Consider the following 19,584-nt stretch of genomic DNA (forward strand, 5'->3'; position numbering starts at 1 on the left):
AGGGAGTGCATGTCCAGGCTGGGAAAATACAAAGAAGAAGAAGAAGAAGAAGGCACAGCCAGGGTCCCAGAGTTCCCTTCAAGGTCCCCAATGGCCAGAAGATTTTCTGTTAAGCCCCATTCCTTTTGGGTGCTACCAATTTCTAACAGCACCACGTCTGAGATGAACCCTTTAACACGCAGTCCTTTGAAAAGCATGTAAAACGTAAACTACAGTGCTTGAAGATCTGCTTTTGTCATCTAAATAGTTGCCAATGATCAGTTTGTGCCATTAGCAACTTTACCTCAAGGCAGAAGAAGGATGAGTGCTTTCTTCAAAGCGCGCGTCTTCATGGCTAGCAAAAATTCCCATGCCAAATTGAACCGAAAGGCCCAACACTGCAAAAGTCTTTGTATGTGTACCCATGTCAACTCGGGTGTAGGGGATGGTGGCTTTATCCATAGCTGACTGTGTTTAAAAATATGTTTTCATCTATCTAATCAGAGGCCCTCTCTGTTTTGGTTAGTGTGGTCATTGTTATGATCATTGTATAAAGATTGCAATTCTCTCTTTTCTGAAAGCACAAAGAGATTGAGTGTCTTTACTCATCCTCACTTAAAATTAGTGACATTTACACAACTTGATTTGGCGAAGTAAATGTGAGAGGAAATGATAACTCATGGCTCATTTCCTCTGCTTTGATCACCACAGAAACCAGGTTGAGATGGAATCTATACTGTATATGAGCCTATTCTGGGAGCCGGTGTGGGACGTGTGACTGAGGGCCACATTGGCCAAAGAGATCTGGGGAATGCTTACTACTGAAGCAGAACTTGCCTAACCTGGCTGGTCTAGGGCAAGGCATTTACTAGTGGGTGAGAATGAATTCTAAAGTAGCCTAGGGAAACACTGAACAGTCTAACAGTCTGATGCTTTAAAGACAAAAATACCTCCCCCAAACAAAACAACACAAAAAGAAGACCCTTCAGAAGCTGCACCTCAAGGGTTCCTCTGGGTATTGTAGGATTGGCTTTTCCTCAGCTCTGCTCAGTGTAGAAGGCTGCGCATGTGCTTTCTCTTTCACAGCCTCACGTACTACTGGCATGGGCAGGATGGGATTCTGACCACTCCTTACCGAGTGACTGCTCTTGACACCTCCCTCTCTACTCCCTTCTGGAAAACAAATTGTTTGAGTGTCTTAGGACACTGTGTCCTAGGACATGCCATGAGAAGAAGGTTCCATATCACGTCTATTCCAACTAAAGTATAACCCTAATATAAAATAGTAAATGTTATAGTTGACACATTTCTAAAACCTGCAGACCTGGAGGTAACACAGAGTGTCACCTTATGAGACTGGAGGCAAAGCTGCCAGCCAATGTCAGTCTAAATAGCATGCTATCTTCTCAGTGAAAGAGAGCATCTCCCAGAACTCTGCTAAATCTCAAAGTTGAGAAGGCCTTGAAGGCAGAAAGCATTCCTTTGAAACACCAAAGAAGAGAATGTTTAACATGTAGAATAGTAGAATATTGGAGGAAAGGGTGAGAAATTCTATCAGACCAGGCATACACCCTGCCAGCTCCCATGACCCTTCCAGACCAGGAAGTACACCCTGCCAGTTCCCAGGACCCTTCCAGACCAGGAGGTACACCCTGCCAGCCCCCATGACCCTTTTCATTACTGGGGCCATCAGACAGTCTGAAAACAACAGAAGGTGGAGATAATTAAATAACAAAGAAGAGATGTAAACACTGCCAAGTGATTTGGGTTTTAGCCAAGAGCTGACAATATCAGAAAATATTCTGCAGACGCCTGAGTATTTCAAAGTCACACACTGTGACTGACACAGGAATTTAGGACTGTATTTTAATTAAGCTTTGTCGGGGCAAGGTAGAAAGGAAATAAATTCAAAAAACGAGTCTTCGGATTTACTTTTCTTCTTCTTTTTTATTCAGCAAAGCATACATTAAAAAAAAAAAATACATAAAATCACCAAATAAGAAAAAAAAAGAACCAGACCAAAGAGCAAGCATGGCACAAACATAAATGAAACATACCTAAACCCTCCTCCAGGAGTGTATTTTGTTTCTGAATTACAATGTGTAAGGGGCGGGGGGTCACAGAAACTCATAGACTTGGTGATGTTTGCACGCCTGAGGATTCTAAGTGAGGATTTAAGGAGTGTATTTATTTGAAATAAGGAACCTTGAATTAGAAAACTGTGAATGGCTTGTAGAACGTAGCTTACTAAATTAAGACTTTGCTCATATAAACTAGAGTAATCTCACCCTTGGAAAGTTGAAAAATATATATCTTCTATATTTCCAGAGAGCGACCCGCAGTTAGTTTTCATCTTGGGTGGGACTGGAGGGCCGCTCGCTCTCTTCAGCTGGTGGGTCATGTCCCCTCTGGCTTGGAATCGCTGGAAGCACCCGGTTCATTCTCAGGGGTTCTCCAGATAGAACTGGATTGGAGGAGGGGGAGGGGATAGAATGAGAAACATTTTGAGGTTTGCTTCTCCCAGAGGTTCCTATGGGACAGTTCAGGAGAACCCTATGATTTCTCAAGGAGTGGAAGCACATTCTAAGAAGCCTGTGTTGGTGGGAACTGGACTAAGGAGAAAAGCTGTGTGTTCATATCTAATCAGGCCTTACAACACATCAACGTCAGGGATTTGAAAAATGTGCAAAGACAAGATTGCAAGCTTTGATTCAACGTACTCTGGCTGTGTGAGCCTGCCAGAGCTGGGGTGGAGCAGCTGCAGACGATCAAGTTAGCACATGGCTCTGAACAAGCCTGGAGACGTTTGCGTCCATGCAAACCTCCAAAGGCTCTCAGGTTTCTTTTGAGAAGAGCTCGGCTTGCTCTATTTGTTCTGTACTCAGCTGAATCGATTAGGTATCTTTGTCTTGTCTCCTGGAATTTAACTGTGTAAACCTCTCTGGCTTCTCCAGGCCACATTCAAGTCCAAGTCAATTAAAGGAGAGCGCCGGCTTGAATTTCCCCCAATGAGAAAAATCGTCATTACTCAGTATTGACGATTTTTCTCACTGGGTACAAGTCAGTAAGGGCAGGGGATCAGTCTGTCCAGGGGGGAATCCTGGCTTCCCACTTCTAACTCCTCTGGACAAATGGCTCCAGCCCTGCGTTTACCATCACTATGAAAAATGACCCAGCATGTCTCCATAGCTCACTGGTTTGATGTATAGAGTTCTCGAACTCTTGGTTGGCCCCATTCAAAGTCTAGCCTGGGGTAGAAAGGGCATCTTGCCTAATGACTCCATGTAAACAAACACGCCAAGCGTCTTAGGCATGTAAGTATGTCGTTTCCTTTAATCCCTTGATGGTCTCATCATGCTGATGTTATTGGTGCAACCACACGGGGGAAAGGGCTAGGAGCTTGTCTGAAATTGTTAGGCCAGTTCCAGAATGATCTAACTCGTAGCCAAATGCAGAGGCTGTGTGTGCATGTGCGTGTGTATGTGTGCGTGCGTGTGCGTGTGTGTATTAAACAGGGTAAGAACTGTGTACAAAGAAGAAACTAAATTGGCATCTAGTAAATGTTGCTTGTTTCATGAGGCAGCTGATTTTGTATCCCTTTAGATTTTTTTTTTCTTTTGTTAGACAGTATCTATATAGCCCAGGCTGTACTTGAACTAGCTATGTAGCATAGGCTGGCCTCACATCTCTCTCTGCTTGCTTCAGCCTTTTGACTACAAGCATAAGGCAGCATGCATAGCCTCTGCTTTGCTCCTGGTTGTTCTATACAATACAATACTATACTATAATATATAATAAACTATAATATAATAAACATAGCAGGTGATATTTGGGTTCATTCAGTTAGAAGGTTTCTGGTCTAAGAGTATGTTTTATGTTATGTGAGTTTTACATAAAATACTGTGACATAAATAAATAAAGCTGACTAAAGGAAGCAGAACCATGCATGCTGGATAGGCAGGGAATTCTACATTTTGGGAGGCTGAGGCAGAAGAATTGAGAATTTAAGGTCAGATTGGACTCGCAGGGCAGTGAGACCATGTCTCAAACAAAATAGAACTAAACCAAACCAAACGAATCAAATACTTCCTTTCAGCTTAGGAATGTTTGGGCTGGATCCCACACAGTAAGGGCATCAATCGTCTTCAGAGTCCTGCCCCTGCTCCACCCCTTTTTGAGACTTGTTTCATGTAGCTCAGGCAGCCCTCAAATCCCATCATTAGACATCCAAGACTGCACGTGAACTTCTCGTCCTCCTGAGTGCTAGGCACATCCAGCTTAAAGTACATTCTTTTTTTTTTTTTAATTGGATATTTTATTTTAAATTTTAAATTTAAATTTAAAGTACATTCTTAAAGACATTAAATAATACATAGCTAAATAAACTCCCGCTATTGTGTTTGTACTTCAAACAAAATTTTCTGAAGGGGGGAGATTATTTTCCATTTATTTATTTATTATTTATTTACCAACTTCAAGGTTCCTTTAGGGATTTTCCTATGCACAAGTATTGGCACCTGATAGTATTTGGAAAAATAAAAAGAAAGTGAACGGCTGTTTGTCTAGATGTGATACAGCTTTGGTGAGAGCTACGGAGGGGCTCCAGTACTTACATTTTTGGTCCGGCAGAGGTGCAAGGCTGTTCCGAGTCAAGGGGAGATCCCTGATTTTAGGTCTGTTTGGGGAGAGGTGCTGAAGAGCTTGTCCTGGGAACAAAAACATACCTGTTGATCATTCAAGACTTGACCAAAAGCAAATTATGAAGTCCTATGGGCGAGAGCGTCATAAAGTTGTTGGAGATCCCCTTAAAGTAACAGACATGATGACAGTCATAATAGCCACACTGTGTTATACACCACTCACGGTTTAAGTGAAAAGACACCAGAAGGTGTTTAAAAAAAAAAAACCTTGTTTTATTGAATCTGCATACCCATGGGAAATGTCCCCAAGGGGGAAGGTTTTTTGTTTGTTTGCTTCTTTGTTTTGTTTTACTTTTATTTTTTAATTTTAGTTTGTGTGTGTGTGTGTCTTATATGCATGCACTCATGTGTGAGTCCTGCAGTTAGCCTTTGATCGCTAGTGTGTTAGGCATGAGCTTGGTCTCTAGCTTTGCCCCAATTGTGTTCTGCACTACCTAAGTGATCTTTCTATTACATAGATCCTGAGGCTAGCACTCAGGTTAGAAGACTTGATGACAAAGCATTCTTACTTACTGAGCAGTCAGCACCCTTATCTACTGAGCAGTCAGCACCCTTACCCACTGAGCAGTCAGCACCCTTTCCCACTGAACAGTCAGCACCCTTACCCACTGAACAGTCAGCACCCTTACCCAGCTGAGCTGTTTGGCCATATCCAGAAGTCATTTTTCAATTGAACTAATTTAAATAAAATGTCATAAACAAGCATAGTTAGTCACGTCTGAGGGCTAAATTTCTAAACTTTGAAGCTGGTAAATCCCAGTCACGTGGATTACGGTTGTCATCTCCTATCTTGACATCTCTGCTGAGCATGAGTGTAGTCTGGGCTGTCTTGACATCTCTGCTGAGCTGAGTGTAGTCTGGGTTGTCTTTTTCCTGGGAGAGAGTTTCTCAATCCTTGCTGCCTAGACCACAAGATGAGCTTAGGTGAAGTTACCGATGTCTTGGCCACAACCCAACTGGATTAAACCAGAATTTTTGCAGATAGAGCATCAGATTTTTGCCAGTTCACAAGTCAGGATTAAAAATGGCTGACCTACAAAGGAGCTGAGAGATGCACATGGGAAATGACTTATCCTTTTTTTTTTTTTTTTTTTTTTTTTTTTTTTTGAGACAGGGTCTCTTATGTTGTAGCCCTGGCTGCCCTGGAACTCACTATGTAGGTCAGGCTGACCTCACAGAAACTCACTTGCCCCTGCCTCCCAGATGCTAGGATTAAAGGTATATGTCACCACACCTGGCCAAGAAATGGCTTCTCTAATGTGTGCATATGAACCTACTCTTCAGAGAAGATGGTGACATTATCGGGGCTTCATTGAGATTTTACAGATACCCTGGTGTTTTGTCTGTGGTCATTGAATAGCACTATTTCTACCACAGAAATAAACAATCACTGATTTTTGAAGGCTGGTTGTTAAAAATTCAATACATCACTAATCACAAGAGATGGATTTCCCAGATATCTGAAAACAGAAGAAAATACTAATTATTCTTAAAGGGGTGAGAAGGCTGGAGAGATGACTTAGCCATTACGAGTATCCACATAGCTGCTCACAACTCTTTATAATTCGAGGTCCAGCTTCTCTGGGCATGGTACACATGGGATACACATACTTGCAGGCAAATACTCAGACATAGAAAAAAAAAAAAAAAAAAAAGGTAGGTGCTGCAGAGATGGCTCAGCAGTTAAGAGCACAGGCTACTCTTCCAGAAGACCCAGGTTCAATTCCCAGCACCCACATGGTGTGGTTTACAGCTGGCTGTAACTCCAGTTCCAAGGGCATTGATACCCTCTTCTTCTGTCCTTCTTGGACATCAGGCACACATGTCAGACATAGGCATACATGAAAGCAAAGCACCCAAACATAGAAAACATAAAAATTAAAAACTATGTAGATTAAAAAGTTACTTAAGCCCATTTTAAACATTAATAGAGTAGACTAGTGAACAAGAATTTCATCTTTGACATCAGACAGTAAATGACTTTTTTTTCTACTTCATTATGTTCTGGCTAGGTGGGTGATCACGCTCAAAGTGACATAACTACTCTGAGCCCCAATTCCTATGTGTAAAATGGTGAAAATTATTATATCTGTCTTTTCCAGTTGTCCTGTAGACTGAATTAAAGAATACAAGGTCAGCTTTTAGCTTTCAGGATAAAGTACGCAACTTAGTCAACCTTAGCACAAGACAACAGCAGCAAAACCATTCTACTATGAACACACACACAAATAATTTTATCGTTTGCCAAGCGGTCTGGTAAGGAACCTGACTACAGCAAAGTTCAGAGTTCAGGCTTTCTATTTAGACAAAGCATTCCTTAGAATAAAGAGGCCGGGTGGGGCGGGACGGGGGGATGGGGGGTGGGTGGGGGGGAGAGGGGGGGTGGAGGGGGGGGATGAGCCAAGACTGTTTACCTAAGTGACTTCAAGGGAACACTATGAATGGCAGTCACCTAAGCAATGCCCTATGGCAACGATTGAGTGAAGGTTTGCTTCTGTGGTTGATATTTTGCCCTTGATTTCACTCTTTTAACCTTGAAAGTAAAATAACCTGTCTACTACTTAGAGAGGAAGCATTCTTAGGTAGACTTATATTAAACCTCACACGGGGTCAGGATTGAGGAGAAGTTCATTACTAGGTAGTACTAATTGTGGATACTGTTTGTCAGGTGCTCTCTCACTGTTGTCAGGGACTGGGCGAACTGTGGTGGGCATGATCTCCTCACATCTTGATAACTTTTGCACCCTGTGGTTTAGAGGAATTCTAAACATAGTTAAGGTCACTGTCTGGTAAAGAAACAGGGACTAGGCTTCAGGCTAGCTGTACCTGACCTTAAAATTGACATTCGATCTCCCTAGGAGATCGAATTGAAGAAACATTGTTTGGATGGGAGAGTAGGTAGTGATCTAGAAGGTCTTGTGCTGGCCTCTGCTCTGTTCTGAGGGACAGAGTGGAGCTGTGCATGGCCCAAAGCTCTTATTAGTGTCTCTGGCACCTTCAGGAAACACACTCCTTGTGGGACAAAAAAATATCGAAGCCAGCAATTACCTGTTTGGAACTCATGTATTTCAGACCTAGTCTGTGCTTACAGGGGTTAACAGTTTACACAGGCTCTTGATGTCCCTCAGGAAGTGCTGTGACATTCTATGTAAGGTCACCTCAGTGGAAAGAGGGCTTGCATTATTTCCTTTGTGTGTCAGATCACGTTTTGGAGGACATTGTAGCCCTATGGAAAAATTGTTCTTGAGTCCTACAGATGTCGCCTCTATGTTTGCCCCTTCCAGTGCAGCAGCTCCAAGACCTTGGGCAGGTGAGCCAGCTTCTTAGAGTCTCGATCTATAGAGCTTCATCTATAAAGTGGGAAATGGGAATTAAAAATCGCCCTTCCAGTGTAACTGATGGGAAGTGCTCAGTAAGGAGAAGCCACTATTTAAAGGTGTTTCTGTGACCTTCAAACAGAAGATGTGTTTTGACCTGGCCCTTACTATTTTTTTTTGTTTGTTTGTTTTATTTTGTTTTGTTTTGTTTTTTTGAGTGAGGGTTTTCTATGTAGCCCAGGCTGGCCTCCAACTCAGCCTTTGGTGTGTCACTGTGTCCAGCTTGAGCTGGCTCTTAAAATATTTTAGAAATCTGCCACACATAGTAGTTAGAAGCCAAAATAACACAGGCAAAGACAACACATAGTGGAAAGGTAGCAGGTTTTCAAGGACCTGAGAGCTAGGCAAGAAACTGCAGGGGATTTGAGTTGGAAGGTCCACTGCTCCTGGTGAGACACAGGCTAGCCCACTCTGTGAGGGCTATGCTTACCCAAATTAGGAATTTGGCTTTTGTTCTGGAAAGCTGCTAATGTGTTTAAACCCAGGGGTCAATGGTTCTAACCTAACTAACCTGAAGAGTGCATTGTTGCTGGAATTATCTAGAAAATTCTGGAGAAAAAAAAAGTTGTCTCTTAAGGGAAACAAGGAAGTGAGCTGCTTTTTTTTTTTTTTTTTTTAATTATTTTCTTTTTACTTTCCTTGTGATTGCTTGTAAATAACCAGGATTAGCAGAAAACACCACAGCCCTTTCTGCTCCATTCTCTCTGCATGCTGCTGGCAATGATTTAAGCTGAGGCACTCCAAATTCCAACTCATTAGGCTGAGTGTTCACCATCATCATTCATGCCGCCCCCTGACAGGTCTCAATAAACACCGAGCAATCATCAGTCAGTGCAGCTGAATGCCGGGGATGCTGAGCAAGCGGGGCAGCAGCTGCCCGGAACCCAGCTGCACCACTAGCTCTATTAGTGTTGCTGAACCCAGGCAGGAGAGAAGAGAGAGCCAAAGATAAAGGAAGCCGTTCAGTGAAAGCCACCAGGACAGAGCTCTGCAATTCCTTGCTTTACCACCTCAAGGTTCGCCATACAAACCTGGACGTTTTGTGAAATCTGAACCCGCCTAAAATAACAACTTCAGCCACTTTAGTGAACTCTTTCGATTTTAAAGCAAAAAGTATCTCTGTGTGTGTATGTATGTATGTTTGTGTGCATGCGTGTATTTATATGTGCATGTGTACTTGGGCCGGAGCATGTGTGTGGCGGTCAGGGGACAGACTGTGAGAGTGGGTTCTCTCCTTCTGTCTTGTGGGTTCCAGGGACTGAACTCAAGTCACCAGTCTTGGGGGCAAGCTCCTGTACCTTCTGAGCCGTCTCACTGGCCCATTCCATTTTGAGTTTAAGGCAAAAGACTCGGGAGTTCTAAAAACAATCTATCCAGTGGTATTAAAATATCCACAAAAGTAAAGTTTAGAAGCTAGGGAAATCTGTTCATTTGGGGGCCATGTAATTGATAAAGAAAATCTGTAGAAGATTGATCAGCACACCAACAAATTCAGTGTCAGTACTTAAGAGAACACCTCTGTGTAGGAGTGCTGGGTTCAAGTTCTAAATACATCCCCAATGGCCTGGAATATCTTTGAGCAAATCATTTACTGTTTTTCTAGGTAATGTGAATTATGGTCAGAGAGGTCCTTATGAGACAGACATGTCACAACCCCTATGTCTTGATGGTCTCCTGACTTTGTAATACAGAAAACACATTTCTTACAGTGTTAGTTAGAGCTCATCTGACAGAGCTCTCCAGGTCTTTCAAACAGAGGGAACTTCATACACGTTTGTTAAGCTCTTGATAGAAAAGCTGGGAAACCAAACACAAGGCCTAGATTGAGGGGTTCTGTCCTAGCCATGGCTGAAGGGGTAACAGGGGGAGATGATGTTACCACAAACCAGAAACGGAGCGAGAGCCCCAGCACTGGGCCATGTTTATGGAGGGAGTTGAAGGAGGCAGAGTTGCTGTGGAGACCCACTGAGTTCCTACTTCCTCTCCTCATCTTCTCTCAGTGCCACCTACTGGGTGAGACTACCTTGAAGTCAGCAGGCAAGGTGCCTGAAAACACAGCCCTGGGAAACGGAGAAGAATGGAGGAAGACTTGCACCACACACACTGCCCCGTCCCTTTCCTTTCTTCTCTTCTCTGTGGAGGGTTAGGGGGATAGTGAGAGCTTCTCTCTTAGCCCAGGCCAACCTCTGACATGCTATGTAGACAAGGGTGATCTTGAACTCGAGATCCTCATGCCTCCTCCCAAGTGTTGGAATTACAGGCATAAGCTATCAGACCCAGTTTCCTTGTTTCCTTCCTTCCTCCCTCCCTTCCTCTCTCCCTCCCTCCCTCCTTCCCTTCTTTCTTTCCTTCCTCCCTTCCTCCTTCCCTCCCTTCCTCCCTCCCTTCCTTTCCTCCCTTCCTCATTCCCTTCCTTCTTTTTTCCTTCCTCCTTCCCTCTCTCCTTCCCTTCTCTCCCTCCATCATTTTCTTCCTCCCTCCCTCCCTTCCTAGGATTCACCATGTGGCCTATGCTATATTATTATACAGCCTCAGCTTCCTGAGTAGCTGTGACTGTACTCCAGGCCACCACACCTGGCTTAAACTTCATTATTTTAAAAATAATGGTCATAAGCAACTTGTCTTTACAGTGTAGTGCTAAGCACAGGGATTGATGAAGGGCAGATATGGTGTCATTCCTATATTCCCAACACTTGGGAGACTAAAGCCTCCCAAGTGATTTTGAGGCCTGAACTGACTGCAGAATGAGAACTTAAAAAAAAATAATAATAATAAAAAAGCAAGCACATGAATAAAGCCCCAACTCAAACCCCAAACCCAACCAATCAGACCCAAACAAAACAACAGCAATAGCAGCAGTGAAAGCAAAACATAGGCCTAGTAGCATCTGCTAGTCACTATTTTACTTTATTCATAACAACTCAATCTGTTCCCATGTATGTATATGTGTGGTGTTGTGTGAGTGTGTGTATGGTGTGTGTGAGTGTGTGTGTGTGTGGTGTGGTGTGTTTTTGTGTGTAGTTCATGTGAGTGTGTGTGTGTGGTGTTGTATGAGTGTGTGTGAGAGTATGTATAGTATGTGTAAGTGTATGCAGTGTGCGTATATGTGTGTGTGGTATTGTATGAGTATATGTGTAGTCTGTGTGAGAGTGTGTGTAGTGTAGTATGTGTGAAAATGTATGTTGTATGGTATAAGTGTGTGTGTGTGGGTATGTGTATGAGAATATGTATATAGTACATGTATGTGTAGTATGTGTTTATATGTGAGTGTGTGTAGTGTTGGTTATGCATATTTTGCATGTATGTGGGTACTTGTATGAATGTGCACGTGACAGCCCAAAGTTGGTGTCAATAATCATACTTGGTCCTTCTTTTACCTTATGAAAGGGTCTTTCAGTCAAACCGAGAACTAGCTGATATGGCTAGTTTTCCTAGGCGCTTGATCTTGGGGTTTCCTGTTTCTGTCTCCCAAGCTTGCCACACCCACCTAGTATGGTGGGTTCATGGTTTCCAGGGATCCAAACTCAAGCTCACACACTCTCCTATCAAGCCCTGACCCAGCTCCCCAGCCTTCAGCTCATTTCATCCTAACAGCTACCCACAACCCCACGAGTTAGGCATTTTCTCCCTCTTGTCAGATGAGAACGGTTACGGTTTGGGGATTGAAAAGACTTGGCTGGAGACTTGGCTCTCCATGAGGCGATGTGCAGTGATGGGGCTTTTATGGAGTGACTAGTCCATGGGACAGTCATAATCCAACGTGTTACATCAAGATGTGACAGAAACAAGGGAGGTGAGATGGGAGTCAAGGGAGCAGGTGCTTGGAGCTAGCTGTGACTCTAGAGACATATCTCTACTTCAACCCTTACCCTGTCCTCTTTCCAGGTCTATCCATAAAGTTAAATCCCACCACAAAGAGTGCTTGCTTACATTCTGGAGGCCCCAAATTCAGCTGCTTAATCATCCAGTTGCATAATCTGTCTCCCTTAAAGCTCATTTTGGGGCTAAAGACTCTGAGGAGATTTGTGCTTTTGTGACTCCGTTTTCTTAAATGGCCCCTCGCTATACTAGCACTAGTAAGTATTGATATAGGTACTGTTCATTTCTTCCAAATCCCTTGGTGACTTTCTGGTCTCCTTTTCACTGTTCTGCAGCCCAAGAACTTCACTCATTACTTCTCTGGGGACTAAGCAAATCCCAAAGCAATTGCATTAAGTGTTCTGTTATTCAAATGATGTAGATATCTTCGGATGGTATGCCAGGAAGAGTCTACCTGTTTCCTACCCAATTTCTACTCTCTTTCTTCTCCCTTAGAAGCAGAAATGTAAGTTGGAGGACAGGACACAGTACCCAGCTATAAATACTACAGTTCTCAATCCTCTTTGTAGATGGTAGTATGAGCATGTGATCCAAGTTCTGGCCAGTGAGATGCAAGCAGAAGTGTAGGCCTATGGCAGAGGACTTCTAAGAGGGAGGAGATTGAGATGCCCCTTTCCTCCTCTTGCTCCATTGGCTTAGACTGTGAAGTGACCCAGAGAGAGAAAGCAAGAGCCCAGGCTGAGGGGCATGAAGATGGAAGGAACCCGTGTCTCTGGTGATCTCATATTCACCGAAACTCTGGGAAATGCCTACTTCAGACTTACAGCCTGTGAGGGTAAGGCTGGGAGCTTGGTAGATGAGTGTTCATGAAAGGAGGCCTTAGAATTCTAAGTATGTATCTATGAAGCCCACATTTCATCTTTTAAGAACTCAAGAGCCACTCAAAGTAACAAGACTGAAGCCTTGAATACTCTGTGGAAGAACGGCATCCTTCCTTGATCATTACCAACGAATACAGCTGGCCTCCTCTTACTTACCCTAACCCTGTCTCTTGTATTTTGTTTCTTATTAAGCCTGCATGATTCCACCCACCCCTAGTCCTTTTTTTGATTTGTTTAGAGTCTGGCTGAAGATGGCCTTAAATTTGGTATGTAGCTGAGGCTAGCACTAAACTTCTGATTCTCCTGCTTTGACCCCGCCCCCTCCAGTGGTAAGAACATGTGTCATCACCCCAACTATTTATTTGCTTCTAATTGGCCTTAAAAAGCATTAGTTTTGCACTGGGCCATGGTGGTGGCTCATACATAAAATTTCAGGACTTGAGAGGCTGAGGCAGGAGGATTGCCATGAGTTCAAGGACTACATGGTCTACATAGGAAATCCCAGGGGTACAGGAAGAGACTGGGCCTCAAAAACAAATGAAAACAAAAATCACCAATCTTGGTGGTTACACAGCTAAGTGGTGAGTTGTTAGTCTCCTCTAGCATGGCTTAGATAATGTCTTGGTTATGGTGACTAACATTTGCTTAGAGCGTTTCTCACAGGCTTGAGGTGATTTTATTGAATTTACCAACTATTCACTTGGGTTGGGGCAGATGTCGGGTGAGGGACCCTGTGAAGTAAGATCATGCTTACGATGCCATTCTGAACTCATCTCTGAAGAGCTGTGAGGTTGGATGATGTTCACACTAGTCATCTCGCCTCTGATCACCTCCCCCCCCCCAGCATCCATACCCCATAATACTCTCAAACCCTGGCCAGGGGGATGTGGTCTGAGATTTGGGTCCCTACCTTGCTTGGTCCTGTTGCCAACCAACCTATTCTCTCTCTCTCTCTCTCTCTCTCTCTCTCTCTCTCTCTCTCTCTCTCTCTGTAAACACGGACTCCAGCAAATTGGTAAAGATCAAAGTGTCATTTTGACAGCAATTATGGCAGCCCTTTCCCTATTTTTGAGTCAGGGTGCAACTGTTTTGGCTTTCTGTTCAAGGTGGCTGAATCCAAACCTCATGTATATTAAGAAGATGGGAAAAGAACAAGACTTCCAAGTTTTTACAGGGAAGCTTTATTAGCCTGGCCAGGCCAGAGCTAACTCCAAAAGGAAGGCTTGATTGAAGCCTCAGCAGTCACCAAATTGTCAAAGGTTGTAGAACTCTGTGATCCCTCTCTACTCTTTGGCAGCAACAGTATAAAAATATCATCCATGCCACAGGCCAAAAATTTCAGTGCTCTGTGGGGTAAGCAAAGTCTTGAGAGGTTTATCTCAGGTATCAGCAAATAGCCTTCATGTGCACATCCTGTGTTGAAAGATATGCACGCATATTTATGTACATGAGAAGGAGCCACACTCTGTTCTAAAGCTTCATGTATCAAGTATGTCAATGACGAAGGAGTACCCAACATGCCGTGTATAAAATAGGATGGTTGGGGGTGAAGGGGTGTCTTAGGATTTGATTGCCATGACAATGGCAACTCTTATAAAGGAAAACATTTAGCTGGGCCTGGCTTACAGTTCCATAGGCTTTAGTCCATCATTGTCATGGCAGGAAGCTTGAGAGCATGCAAGCAGACATGGTGCTAACGAAGGGGCTGAGACTTCTACATCTGGACCCAAAGGCAGCAGGAAGAGAGGATAACACTGGGCATCTGAAACCTCAAAGCCCAACCCCAGTTGCTCCAACTTCCTCCAACAAGGCCATACCTCCTAATAGTGCTACGTCCTGGTGACCAAGCTTTCAAACACACGAGCCAATGGGGATCATTCCTACTCAAACCACCACAAGGTTGGTAAAGTATCTTTCAAATACAAGGATCTGTGTTTTCTCTGAACCCATGCAAAATTGCTGGATGTGTTGTTGTAATCTTGTGACCCCAGCGCTAGAGAGATAGAGTCAGGAGAATCCTTGGTGTTCTCACCAGCTGGTCTAACTTCATTGGTTAACCCCAGGTTAATGAGAGACCCTGTCTCAAACAGGTGGATGGTGTTCCTGACTGGCACTCAAAACTGTTCCTTGACCTCCAAGGCATCTGCATACATATGTACATACATGAGTTAAAAAAATAATTAATGAAAAGTGGCATATCCAAACAGAAACTTGACCCTCCTCCATACTTTAAAAAAAAAAAAAAGAACTTAGTTTTTCCTTTTTCAAACTTAAACAGAAATATGGGTTAAATAAATATATAATTTTCTCCCTATAACCCTGCAATAAAAAATACCTGAAGTATACTGATAAAGAGGAAGTGATGTAAATAATTCTGCATAATTCTGGGAACCGCCACCCACGAGTACACTGGTTTCTCAGGGCTAATCAATCATGGTCATGTGAAAATGTTGGCTTCAATTTCTCAAGAGAAACTAAAATCTTTAGATTTTTTTTTTATGTAAAATGTTAAGTTTTAAATATTGGCAATTGATTAATCTAAAACAAAACAAAAAACAACAACAAAACCAAGGCACTGTGCAAGTGAGCAGAATTGGGAAGGTGGTGTACAGCCTCAGAATCTCTTATAGTTTTTTTTTTTTTTTTAAGTAAAAATAAGAGCTGGACAAGGTGGCATAAGTTTATAATCCAGCACTTGAAGGGTGAAGTTAGGAGAGGAGTCAAGGTTGTCTTCTGCTATTTAGTAAGTTCTACGCTCACCGTCTCAAACCGTACACAGCGAGATAAATTATGTAGTCTATGTATTATGTATAAATAGGGGAATATTAATGTATATGAATAATACTTGTATGTATATAAAATATGAGGTTTTTAAAATTATTTTTTTGAGAAAGAGCCTCACTATGTAGACCAGGTTGGCCTTGATCCAGAGATCCAAAGATCCACCCACCTCTGGCTTCTGAGTGCTGGGATTAATGTTGTGAGCAACAAACTCTGCCCAAACCTAAGTTTTTAGTATGATAATTATTCCAAGGGTTTATATGCGTAGTTCCTGTTTATTTGTAGAAATTATTATTAAAGCCCAGGACAGATTTATTTGAGTTTGAGAGCAAAACAGTCGCACAGAAAAGCTGAGACTCCTGGAAACTGTCAGCAGCAGGGAGATGGAGTGGATGAGAGAGAGGTTTTATGCTTACAAATATAGACAAGTACACACTTGTATAAGATGTATCTGGAAGCACAAGCAAAAACTGAATGGCACTGGTAGCTGTGGATGAGGTAAAGAGGGAGAGGCCACACAAGGCTTCAGTGTGTGGGGAGACACAAACCATAAAAGTGCAAATGTCCACCTTTCTACATAGATACAAACAAGGCCATTTGTCTCAACAAAGGTTTGGTGGGGTGGATCTTGGGTGGGGATTGAATGATGATTTAAAACACATGACTAACTAACCATACAAGCAAATGAATGTCTTGGGAATAAGCGTGCCACACAACTCCAGAGAGGAATGCCTTTTAGAGGAAATGGCAATACTCTTTTACCTCAGCACACTCGGGGTGGAAAAGCCAAAAGTTTTCACTTCCCAGAAGTCTTCAAGCTAGGACAAAATTAAACATGCTCTTGGTTCCCATTTTATTACTCTTGCCTGCAGGCTACTCACCTGGCAGTTACTAGCTTAACTCTGTGTGAGGGGGGACCCTGAGGAGAGAGAATGAAGGCCATTACCTGGTGAGGGATTATGTAGATGAGGAAGATGTGGTGGCCCCGAAAGCTCCTGGTGACCAGGCTGTCCAGTGAACAGCCGATCTAGTAACTTATCAGAAGAAGACACGGTCCAAGCCTTGCAGGAGAACACCTGCCTAGTGTCACCTTTCCAGGGATTATCTAGTGACACCTGGCAGCCAGTCCTATTATTTAATAAGTCCTGTTCACTTCGACTTTTCTGAGACCTTTGGGCCGTATGCTGAGGACCAGAGCTCAGGCCAGCATGGGAGGTGGCTCCATGGGAGGCTGTCAGGAAGTTACTGCCCAGGGTGATGGGTGGGAGACTCTGTGTTCTGATTGGTGGGAGCCCCTTCCGGGCCAGGGATTTCTTTTCTGGCAAGAGATACTTTGAATTCTCTGAGGTCCTCTTCTTAAAGACAACCATGTCCACCTGGTCACCAGGCTGATCTTGGCAGTTGGTATCCACGACGCTGTCAAAGGTGGCGATGATGTCATTGACTTCCGAGGTGTCCTCCTCCTTAGTTCTGGCCTTGCTCTGGTCCTTCTGATGGGCTTTCTGCTCCTCTTTCTTGTTTTTGCCAAAGATTTGGTTGAACACGCTAAATCGTCCTTCCTTCTTTTGGGGTTGACTGTTCTGGGGAGGAAGAGGCCTAGCAGGCTCTGCTCTAGAGAAACAGGAAAGAACAAGAATGCCATTCGAGGCCAGGAAATGGGGGAAAGATCCTGATACCCTCCAACCCCACCCATCTGCTTGATCAGCTAGTCTGGGCTCATGCATGATGCCCATAGTCTCCAAGTCAAGGTTTTGCACACTCTCCCATCTCCTATTAACTCCTTGCAGTGGACTTTGCCCCTCTCTTTTCTCTCTCCTCTCCTCCTTTCTCTTCTCTCTCTGAGATGGGGATGCCAAATAATGTAGCCTCAAACTCATGATCGTTTTGCTTCAGGCAAAAAGTACTGTGCTCACGGACATGCATTGCCCACATCTCTCAGGAGCTGGGTTCACCCCCCCTTTTGTTTTTTTGTTTTTGTTTTGGACAGCATTATACATGTATGTAATGTAACACTATAATGCATGAAAGGAACTTCAGTCATTTCACCCCAACTCAGCCCTCATCCCCCTCCTCTGTCTCCCTCCCCCTTTCTTCTTTCCCCTCCTCTCTCCTCTCCCTACATATGGAGACTAGAGGTTGATATGCATCTTCCTCTGTGTCTGTCAACTTTACCAATTTATTTAATTCTTAACATTTATAATCGTGTGTGTGTGTGTGTGTGTGTGTGTGTGTGTGTGAACAAGAGTTCTCTGAGAGAAGCTGCACTCCCCCCCACCCTGCCTCTGGGGGTTTGCAATGTTACAAGTCCAGAGCCAAATTACCTCAGGACATTTTTAACTCTTTTAGTAGCTACTGGTGGCTCTCTTCTGTTGGTGACCACTACATCCATCAACCAAAGGGCTGAGAATGTCAGAAAGCACCTGAGGCCCTTAACAGAAACTCCCCTGCTCTCTTCTAACCTGTCTACCCAATGATTCCATCCATGTGTTTGCAAGGTGCCTTGATTTGCAAACTTACTTTGTTTTGTTTCTATGGCAACTTCATCTTGGAACATAGACTTTGAGGCAAGCTAAATCTCTCTTTCCAAACCATGGCCACTTATATGTAGTTCCAGAACAACACATCTCTGATCCCTTTTGAGGTGACAGTTGTGTTTTTATGCTGACATCTGTGTATGGATGGTGCATGCAAGTGTGGGCACTTGCATGCCAGGGCATGTCTGTGGAGGTCAGAGGACAACTTTGTGAATCTGGTTCTCTCCTTTGCCTTTTGTATGGCCTTCGAGGATACAACTGTAGCACAAGCTTGCATGGCAAGCCCCTTTACCTGCTGAACCATGTCTCTGGCCCTACTTTAGTTAGTTAATTAATTAATTAATCAGTTAATCAGAGACAGGGCCTCTCACTAAATCTGAAGCTTGCATATTCAGCTAGACAGACAACTCTTGTTTCCATTTCCCCAGTGCTGGGATTACCGCTGTGAGCTACTATGCCTGGCTTTTTACATGGTTGCTGGGGGAATCAAATTCAGGTCTTCATATTTGTTGCTGACTGAAACATCTCCTCAGCCTCCAGAGGCTATATTTTTTTAGATAACTCTTGGCAATCTGTTTTCAACTGTCAATTGATTAAGCTGAAAATAGCTTGACATGACAGTCAACAGTGGCACATGCGTTAGAGATGAAGTGTAAGTGTAATATCCAAAATTAACCTGTAAGTTCCATTTGCTCAAGGACCAGATAACCTGGAATGCTGGGAGTTGTAGTTCTTGGTATATAACAAAAGTCTCCTGCGGTAGACTAGGTCTCTCCTTATAAACCACTGTGAGACTTGCTTGTTTCCCAGCCACTCAGCTGGAAGTTCCAGGGAGTGGTCCCAACCAAAGTCCATCTTTTGGTCGATATTTAATATTTAATGAAGCTTGCTTCAAATTTGGCCCAAAATGGTGGAATTGGTTTTTCTCAGGATTAACATAAGGTATGAGTTCAGGCCTCACATGGCAGAAGGAGGCGGGGAGAGGCAGACAAGACTATGGTTTTCTATTTCTTCTGAGTGAGAGTTCCCAGGATTCCAGCAGCACTGGTATAACACACCTTAAGAGTCTTCCCTGTTTTATGCCATTTGTTTTTCACATCTATAAAAACCCCCTAAATATGGTTCCGAAAAATATTCTGCTAAAGGAAACAGGCAGGGAAGACCTAGAGTCTACGCTCCAGGGGAAGAGGAAGTTGTGTGTGCCAGAGGTTGGGCGTGGCAGATGTGAGCAACGCTCAACTCACAGCAAACTCAAAAGAGAAAAGGGTAACAGCAGCTGTGTGACAGCTGGCTCATGATGAGTTTCCCTGAGGCGTTGCTCTGGTTTAGTCCTTTGGAAAGTCTGGGCTATTCTCTTTGGAGGCCACAGTCAAGCCAATGCTTTTTGCAATAGGGATCAACCATGAAACTGGACCCACGAGCCGGACCTACGAGCCGGACCCACGAGCTGGGCCCAGATGCAACTGCCAAGAGAGAGACTACAAAATTACTCTTTGGAGCAAGATACTGTAGT

General features: G+C 43.6%; 1 protein-coding gene across 3 annotated transcripts in view; it reads right to left on the bottom strand.

The window, feature by feature from the left end:
* Positions 1-1,902: 1,902 nt before the first annotated feature.
* Ankrd55 (ankyrin repeat domain 55) overlaps positions 1,903-19,584 on the bottom strand; it is an 89,838-nt gene continuing 72,156 nt past the window's right edge. The window contains exons 9-11 of one of the 3 annotated variants that reach the window (XM_034523215.2): positions 16,484-17,148; positions 4,593-4,685; positions 1,903-2,443 (exon numbers count right to left, since the gene is read on the bottom strand). In XM_034523215.2, coding sequence (XP_034379106.1) covers positions 2,322-2,443; positions 4,593-4,685; positions 16,484-17,148 — 880 coding nt within the window. In that variant the 3' untranslated portion in view covers positions 1,903-2,321. Of the gene's footprint in view, positions 2,444-4,592; positions 4,686-16,483; positions 17,149-19,584 lie in introns of those variants that run through there. The other 2 variants (XM_034523216.2, XM_076916209.1) reach the window with 2 other exon arrangements.

The sequence above is a fragment of the Arvicanthis niloticus genome, chromosome 19 (genome assembly GCF_011762505.2).
Source record: "Arvicanthis niloticus isolate mArvNil1 chromosome 19, mArvNil1.pat.X, whole genome shotgun sequence".
NCBI classification, from domain to species: Eukaryota; Metazoa; Chordata; class Mammalia; order Rodentia; family Muridae; genus Arvicanthis; species Arvicanthis niloticus.